The 9,258-nt window shown below is 32.5% G+C and overlaps 2 protein-coding genes across 2 annotated transcripts; both read right to left on the bottom strand.

Moving 5' to 3' along the window:
* Positions 1 to 716: 716 nt before the first annotated feature.
* Positions 717 to 1,721, bottom strand: LOC135138343 (RE1-silencing transcription factor B-like). The gene is made up of 2 exons (XM_064068297.1): positions 1,605 to 1,721; positions 717 to 1,548 (listed from the first exon to the last, which is right to left on the bottom strand). Exon 2 carries the CDS (start codon positions 1,538 to 1,540, stop codon positions 878 to 880), a length of 663 nt encoding a protein of 220 aa, XP_063924367.1. The 5' UTR covers positions 1,541 to 1,548; positions 1,605 to 1,721; the 3' UTR covers positions 717 to 877.
* Positions 1,722 to 7,919: 6,198 nt separating this feature from the next.
* Positions 7,920 to 8,931, bottom strand: LOC135138081 (transmembrane protein 134). The gene is made up of 2 exons (XM_064067935.1): positions 8,579 to 8,931; positions 7,920 to 8,527 (listed from the first exon to the last, which is right to left on the bottom strand). Exons 1-2 carry the CDS (start codon positions 8,743 to 8,745, stop codon positions 8,179 to 8,181), a joined length of 516 nt encoding a protein of 171 aa, XP_063924005.1. The 5' UTR covers positions 8,746 to 8,931; the 3' UTR covers positions 7,920 to 8,178.
* Between the last annotated feature and the right edge of the window lie 327 nt (positions 8,932 to 9,258).

The following is a 9,258-nucleotide window of genomic DNA, read 5'->3' as shown; positions in this document are numbered from 1 at the left end:
CATGGTAAACTTTTGTTCAAAATGTATTTGTTCATCCCTCCTAAAAAAATTGATGACGTCACCCTTAAATTTTGCTGAATAAATCCTATCTAAAATGCAAAAAATATGATGAGTTTGTACTTGTGATTTATCATTCCATTCATATTTTTTAGATTTTCTTAAGAGGTGGTTCAAAAAAATTAATGAAGTCAATTTATTTTATTGATTAAATTAAAGGCAACACTTATTATTAGTATTACACCCCAACCAACCCAATTTGGTAGACACAAAATTTGTTAAAGGAAAAACTCGGTTGAAACATAAGGGTAGCACGCTTATTTACATCGACTTTAACATTACATACCTGCATTTGTTTTATGCGGTCACTTGGTTCCGCGAATGCGAAATAGACATGTTTATAATCAACCAATTGTGAATTTCACCCTCAAGAATTAAAATAAAACCCAATGTTTTATATAATAAGCGGAAGTCGAAGCAATAAAACCGACGGTCGTTTTGTTTACAGTTTCTGTGTTTGGCTCTCACGTATGCTGTTACGCCTGTCATCTTAAATTAACAATGTTTATACATACACGATTTTTAGTTGCCTCTGATACGTAGGTATACGTGAGTAAATTGTTTCGTTATTTTATTGATTATTACAAATCAATATTCAAACGACCCAATTCATTTTCCCGAAAATTTGAGAATATAATAATTTTATTCTTAGTATTACACTACATCTATCCCAACTGATATACGTGTCCTTGCAAAAATGTTGATGACGTCATCGCAATTTTTTTTTAAATTCCCACTACAAAAATGTAATGAGAAAAAAAACACAATAGGCATGCAGTCGTCAAGTTTCCGACAGCGAGGGAAGTACTGTCTAAACTCTTTAGACCAATTTTTTTATAATGGGCTCATCCAAATGACACGTCGCTGTGTGCTGCTCCAAATTCCCCTTCTGTTCAACTTTAAAATCGCACTTATCACATTTAAACCACTTGATATCCCGCTCATTCAAATGATGGGTGATTACATGCTGTTTTAAATTAGAATTTCTTTTGGTTTTATACGGGCACTTTTGACATTCATACCATTTAATATCTTTTTCTTCCAAGTGGCGTGCATTTACGTGACTTTTCAAGTTAGTCCGGTATTTAGCTTGGTATGGACATTTGCTGCACTTGAACCACTTAACATACTTGTCGTCCAAATGTCGCGCATTCAGGTGTCTATTCAAACTCGACCTTAGCTTGGCTTTGTACGGACACTTATCACATTCATACCACTCTCTCAATGGTCGTTTGAGCTTATGTTCGCTAATGTGTTGTTTGAAGAGAATGGTTAAGCCTGTTTGGAAACGGCAATCCCTGCAATAGTAGGTTTCGATTGCTGTGGTGCAGTCGAAAGGGGGTAGGGCTGTCCGGTGGCGTTTGACGTGGTTGAGCAGGGAGAACGTTGATGATGTGAAATATAGGCATTTTTTGCAACGGATGTTTGTTGGTGAACCTTTCAAATCAATGATGAACCTCGAAGAGTACTCCAGGATTGACATTTTGGTTCCTAATTGAGTACATACCGAATTAATATAGGAATTTGGTGTTTTTATATTTTCTTACCTAACAGAAGTGTGGTGTGATACAACACTTCACAGTCGAAGAAAATTCTACAATTTCACTTATATTTATTGATTTATTGTTGCTATTTTGAAAGGGAAACATCCTCAACACACCAACATAACCTCAAAAAATTAAGATGGTTGAAATCTACGCAACCCACAATACAGTGGCAATAATCGCTGATAGTTTAGAGAATACAAAAGAAAAACTTATAAATACACCAACATATTATTTGTTTTTTATTTATTTTCCTAGCATAGGTTGCACTTTTAAACTGTAAATGATGAAAATGCTGCACAAAATTTGTTTCTTCATTCCCAACAACAACAAATTCGTCCTTATTTTGTATTCAGACAACTACGGCGTGATTAGAAATGACTTTTGGCGACCCTGGATTTTTAGTTGAGACTGGTATCACATTGGTATCATATTTTCTATAATTTCTGGTTGTCAGTTATCAAGACTGACAGTATGCGTACCTTTTTAATTTGAAAAATGTATCCAAAAAAACTTAATTTTAGTCAAAATTTGTCTGTTTATTCCTGCAAAAAGCTGGTGACGTTATTTCAAAATTTTGTTAGATTTACTCTCCTTTCAAAGTTATAAAATGATATATTTCTGTACTTGTGGTTTATTAATCCGTCCTTATTTCATATTTCAGGCGTCTGGATTTCCGGAAAAAAATCCAAATTGTGCACAAGAAAATTTGAAATTTATGTTTGAAATCGGAATCTTGGAAACGATTTGGGATTATCGTAACATGAAAAATTGTTTGTCAAAATTTATCTGTGTATTCTTTGCAAAAAATTGGTGACGTCTTCTCAAAATTTTGTTAAGTTTACAGTCTTCAAAGTAATAAAAAAATCTATCTTTGTACTTGTGGTTTATTAATCCGTCCTTATTTTTAATTTCAGACATCTGGAAATAAATAACAAATTGTACAAGAAAATTTGAAAGTTATTTTAGAAAATTCAAAACCAACTTTAAGATTATCGTAAACATGAAAAATTGCTAGTCAAAATTTATTTGTTTATCACCTGCAGAAAACTGATGACGTCACCTAAAAATATTGTTCGTGTTATCCTGCTTAATGTTATAGAATAATATATTTCTGTATTTGTGATTTATTAATCCGTTCTTAATTTATCTTTCAGATAACCAGATTTCTCGAACAAAAAATCGAAATTTTACAAGAAAATTTAAAATTGATTTTGGAAAATTCAAAACCGACTACTTTGAAATTTTGCAAACGCTTTAAAAATGAACATGAAAAATCGTTGGTCAAAATTGATCTGTTTATCCCCTGCAGATAAAACTAATGACGTAATCTCAAAATTTTGTTCGTTTTATTCTTAAAGTTATAAAATATTTCTACACTTGTGGTTTGTCAATCCGTTCTTATTTTTAATTGTAGATACGAGATTTTTGAAAAGAAATTCCAAATTGTACAAGAAAATTTGAAATTTATTTTAGAAAATTCAAAATCAACTTTAAGATTAACGTAAACATGAAAAATCGCTAGTCAAAATTTATTTGTTTATTCCCTACAGAAAACTGATGACGTCACCTAAAAATATTGTTCGTGTTATCCTGCTTAAATTTATAAAATAATATATTTCTGTACTTGTGATTTATTAATTCATTCTTAATTTATAGTTCAGATAACCAGATTTCTCGAAAAAAAAATCGAAATTATACAAGAAAATTTAATTGATTTCGGAAAATTTAAAACCAATTATTTCGAAATTTTGAAAACGTTTTAAAAATGAACATGAAAAATCGTTGGTCTGTTTATTCCCTGCAGAAAAAACTAATGACGTCATCTCAAAATTTTGTTCGGTTTATTCTTCAAGTCATAAAATATTGCTATACTTGTGGTTTATTAATCCGTCCTGATTTTTAATTGTAGACACTAGATTTTTGAAGAGAAATTCCAAATTGTACAAGAAAATTTGAAATTTATTTTAGAAAATTCAAAACCCACTTTAAGATTATCGTAAACATAAAAAATCGCTAGTCAAAATGTATTTGTTTATCCCCTGCAGAAAATTGATGACGTCACCTAAAAATATTGTTCGTGTTATCCTGCTTAAATTTATAAAATAATATATTTCTGTACTTGTGATTTATTAATCCTTTCTTAATTCATCTTTCATATAACTAGATTTCTGGAAAAAAAAATCGAAATTATACAAGAAAATTTAAAATTGATTTTGGAAGATTCAAAACCGACCACTTTGAAATTTGGAAACGCTTTAAAAATGAACATGAAAAATCGTTGGTCAAACTTGATCTGTTTATCACCAGCAGAAAAAACTAATGATGTCATCTCAAAATTTTGTTCGGTTTATTCTTCAAGTTATAAAATATTTCTATATTTGTGGTTTGTTAATCCGTCCTGATTTTTAATTGTAGACACTAGATTTTTGAAAAGAAATTCCAAATTTTACAAGAAAATTGTAAATTTATTTTAGAAAATTCAAAATCAACTTTAAGATTATTGTAAACATGAAAAATCGTTAGTCAAAATTTATTTGTTTATCCCCTGCAGAAAACTGATGACGTCACCTAAAAATATTATTCGTGTTATCCTGCTTAAAAGTTATAAAATAATATATATCTGTACTTGTGATCTAATAATCCGTTCTTAATTTATATTTCAGATTTGTAGATTTCTCGAAAAAAAAAATCAAAATTATACAAGAAAATTTAAAATTGATTCTGGAAAATTCAAAAACGACTACTTCGAAATTTTGCAAACGCTTTAAAAATGAACATGAACAATCGTTGGTCAAAACTGATCTGTTTATCCTCTGCAGAAAAAACCCATGACGTAATCTCAAAATTTGTTGGTTTTATTCTTCAAGTTATAAAATATTTCTATACTTGTGGTTTATTAATCCGTTCTTATTTTTAATTGTAGAAACTAGATTTTTGGAAAGAAATTCCAAACGGTACAAGAAAATTTGAAATTTATTTAAAAAAATTCAAAACCAACTTTAAGATTATCGTAAACATGAAAAATCGCTAGTAAAAATGTATTTGTTTAATAAAAATTGCTGCTTAAAATTTATTTGTTTATCCCCTGCAAAAAACTGATGACGTCACCTAAAAATATTGTTCGTGTTATCCTGCTTAAATTTATAAAATAATATATTTCTGTACTTGTGGTTTATTAATCCGTTCTTAATTTATATTTCAGATAACCAGATTTCTCGAAAAAAAAATCGAAATTATACAAGAAAATTTTGATTTTGGAAAATTCAAAACCGACTACTTCGAAATTTGGAAACGCTTTAAGAATGAACATGAAAAATCGTAGGTCAAAATTGATCTCTTTATCCTCTGCAGAAAAAACTAATGACGTCATCTCAAACTTCTGTTGGTTTTATTCTTCAAGTTATAAAATATTGCTATACTTGTGGTTTATTAATACGTCCTGATTTTTAATTGTAGACACTAGATTTTTGGAAAGAAATTCCAAACGGTACAAGAAAATTTGAAATTTATTTAAAAAAATTCAAAACCAACTTGAAGATTATCGTAAACATGAAAAATCGCTAGTAAAAATGTATTTGTTTAATAAAAATTGCTGCTTAAAATTTATTTGTTTATCCCCTGCAAAAAACTGATGACGTCACCTAAAAATATTGTTCGTGTTATCCTGCTTAAATTTATAAAATAATATATTTCTGTACTTGTGGTTTATTAATCCGTTCTTAATTTATATTTCAGATAACCAGATTTCTCGAAAAAAAAAATCGAAATTATACAAGAAAATTTTGATTTTGGAAAATTCAAAACCGACTACTTCGAAATTTGGAGACGCTTTAAGAATGAACATGAAAAATCGTAGGTCAAAATTGATCTCTTTATCCTCTGCAGAAAAAACTAATGACGTCATCTCAAACTTCTGTTGGTTTTATTCTTCAAGTTATAAAATATTGCTATACTTGTGGTTTATTAATACGTCCTGATTTTTAATTGTAGACACTAGATTTTTGGAAAAAAATTCCAAATGGTATAAGAAAATTTGAAATTTATTTTAGAAAATTCAAAACCAACTTTAAGAATATCGTAAACATGAAAAATTGCTGGTTAAAATTTAATTGTTTATCCCCTGCAGAAAACTGATGACGTCACCTAAAAATATTGTTCGTGTTATCCTGCTTAAAGTTATAAAATAATATATTTCTGTACTTGTGATTTATTAATCCGTTCTTAATTTATATTTCAGATTTGTAGATTTCTCGAAAAAAAAATCCAAATTGTACAGGAAAATTTAAAATTGATTTTGGAAAATTCAAAACCGACTACTTTGAAATTTTGCAAACGCTTTAAGATTGAACATGAAAAATCGTTGGTCAAAATTGATCTGTTTATCCCCTGCAGAAAAATCTAATGACGTCATCTCAAAATTTTGTTCGGTTTATTCTTCAATTTATAAAATATTGCTATACTTGTGGTTTATTAATCCGTCCTTATTTTTAATCGTAGACAATAGATTTTTGAAAAGAAATTCCAAATTGTACAAGAAAGTTTGAAATTTATTTAAAAAAATTCAAAACCAACTTTAAGAATATCGTAAACATGAAAAATCGCTAGTCAAAATTTATTAGTTTATCCCCTGCAGAAAAAACTAATGACGTCATCTCAAAATTTTGTTCATTTTAGTCTTCAAGTTATAAAATATTTCTATACTTGTAGTTTATTAATCCGTCCTTATTTTTAATTGTAGACACTAGATTTTTCAACAGAAATTCCAAATTGTACAAGAAAATTTGAAATTTATTTTAGAAAATTCAGTACCCACTTTAAGATTATCGTAAATATGAAAAATCGTTAGTCAAAATTTATTTGTTTATTCCCTACAGAAAACTGATGACGTCACCCAAAAATATTGTTGGGTGGGCGGGGCTTGTAGCTGCCAAGATACGACTGATTTTGGCAAATGAAATACCTTCTAAAAAAAGTGAGGGCGGGTGGGCGGGGCTAGTACCTGGTATGATGTAACTGATTTTGGCAAATGATATACCTTCTAAGAAAAGTGAGGGTGGGTGGGCGGGGCTAGTAGCTGGCAAGATAAGATTGATTTTGGCAAATTAATAAGATATTTCTGTACTTGTGATTTATTAGTCCGTTCTTAATTTATATTTCAGATATCCAGATGTTTCGAAAAAAAAATCCAAAACTGACTGCTTCAAAATCCTACCAAAATTACAAAATATAGCATGAACAAGTTGGTATCAACAAATTTTGTATCAGATTGGTAGAACTGTCTGTCACCCCATGGTTGATAGTGACATTAAATTTAAAGCAAGAAATGTTATTGATTATTGTTAAAATGTCGTGATAGCGGCAGTCATTTGGATCAGGTTCGGCAATACTACGGCAAGAAAATTTTTTCAGAACTGGTTAATTACATCTCCAACTGAAACCCTACTTTTAACTACGTATTTTTGGAAAAGAATGATAATTGTACGATAAAATTTTAGAATTTGTCTTGACTAAACCAAATGTTCCCAAATTTAGTTTCTACATGCTTTAAGGTTATTATCGGTCTGATATATTACTAATCGAAATTTCCCTAGCTCCCTCCCACTAAAACTTTGGTGACGTCACCTCAAAATTTGCTAAATAAACAATGCCTTCAAATATGTGAAATAGTGTGGTTTTCATGGAAAATGTATTAGATTGATATATACCGGATGTCTGGAAAATGGCGGATAAACTCTTCAGTACGTTATGTCTTGTACTCGGGTGTCCCAAAAAAATGATAAAAATTTTTTAATGATGTAGATTACAAAAAAATGTGATTTTATAAAAATAAAATTGGCAACACTGCACACACCTAATATGTGAATACCTGAAAAGAGAGGGTGAGGGCTTGTAGCTGCTAAGATAAGGCTGATTTGGGCAAATGAAATACCTTCTAAGAAAAGTGAGGGCGGGTGGGCGGGGCTAGTACCTGTTATGATGTAATTGATTTTGGCAAATGACATACCTTCCAAGAAAAGAGAGGGTGGGTGGGCGGGGCTAGTACTTATTAAGATAAGACTAATTTTGGCAAATGAGATATCCTGTAAGAAAATACAGGCTGGGTGGGGCTAGTATCTGCTAAGATAAGACTGATTTTGGCAAGTGAAATATCCTGTAAGAAAAGAGCGGGTGGGTGGGCGGGGCTAGTACCTGCTATGATAAGTTTCCGGTGTCTGGGACATTTTTTTTGTGGTTACATGTTTGTCACATGAACACGACATAGGACAACTATATAAATTTTTCATGACTGTTTTTTTTAACGTTAATAAAACCCAGTTGCCAGCATAATATACAATTTATATTAATAAAAGTGAAACCGTACAAACTATCACTTAAAAAATCATAAATAATCTGACAGAGATTCACAACACAGTCAAAAAATATTCAACCTACAATCCGAGAGACCCAGCTTTGGTATTAATTCCAAGAAATGCGAATATACATACATATTAAAAAATAAGTCTTATTTTGTACCTTAAGATTAGTGAGTGTGATGCTCGGCACAAGCCAGAAAAGTGAGTGCGCACGCGACAACCTACGTGAACAAGGGCAAATTATGAAAATGGTAACCCCGCTTCCCCTTAGCAGCTAAATAAATATAAACCACATGGTACGCCCCCGGCACGAAACAAATGAACCCCGCCAACAGGAACACCGAGCCCTGCAGTCCCGAGTTGGGCTCGGCCAGCGATACCGTCCCCGTCGTCAGCAGCCCCACGCCGATGATGAGCAGAGTGACGGCGGCGAGGACCATCCTCCAGTTCTCCCGGACCTTGGGGTGGCGGAAACACGACCGGTCTACATAGTCTTGGCTGGAGTTGTCGTAGCAGTCTTGGATGAGCGAGTCGCTGTCTCGCGAAGTGTCGTTCGCCAGCTTGTACCCCCTGAAAGCGCAACTTTCGGTCAGGAGCCCGAGGTCGGGGCTGGAGACTCACCGGCCATTGTCGATGCGGACGTCCACCTGCGGCGAGCTGGCGCTGGGCGACCGGGGGGTCGTGGCGCCGTATACCTTGATGGCCTCGTCCGTTTCCTCCTCGAAAGCGTCGTCGATGGAGAAACGCTTGGGCTGTCGGTGGTTTGACAGCGAGAATTGGGTTGACATTTTGAGGTTAGTTGAGTTTGTGTGCTGGTTTCATTTTGAGTGGGTTTCGTTCACATCGGTGGACGGATCTGTGACTAATTGTTTTCAAGAAGTTTTTGAGAGGCCAAATTTAGAGACAAACTTGTGAATTTTAATTAGTTGTTGTGCATTGTTGCAACTGTCAAGTCGAGGTGGCGCCACAGGCGTGACAGCTGAGGGAGTGACCTTGGGGTTGGGTTAGTGTGCGGAGGGATAAGAGAGGGCGCTGACAAAGCCGAGTTGGAAAGGTGGATTTTCGGATTTTACACATTGTGGAAGGTCGGGGAAATACGAAATTACGTGGTTGTGCAATTTTGCATTTATAACAAGTAAACTGATGTTAATTTATACCTTACTTTTTTATTACATCATCACATTTGAATAATAATTCAATGTTTAATGAATCAGTTAGCATGAATTTAGAGTGATACAATCTGTCTCGTGGGGATATTTTTACCATTGTACTTTGCATCTCAACCATCAGCTTAACTAAAT

Source organism: Zophobas morio, unplaced genomic scaffold, assembly GCF_036711695.1.
Source record: "Zophobas morio isolate AGI-343-1 ecotype UQ-CSIRO unplaced genomic scaffold, CSIRO_AGI_Zmor_V1 ptg000030l, whole genome shotgun sequence".
NCBI lineage: Eukaryota > Metazoa > Arthropoda > Insecta > Coleoptera > Tenebrionidae > Zophobas > Zophobas morio.
This window is presented reverse-complemented; position numbering and strand designations above follow the sequence as displayed.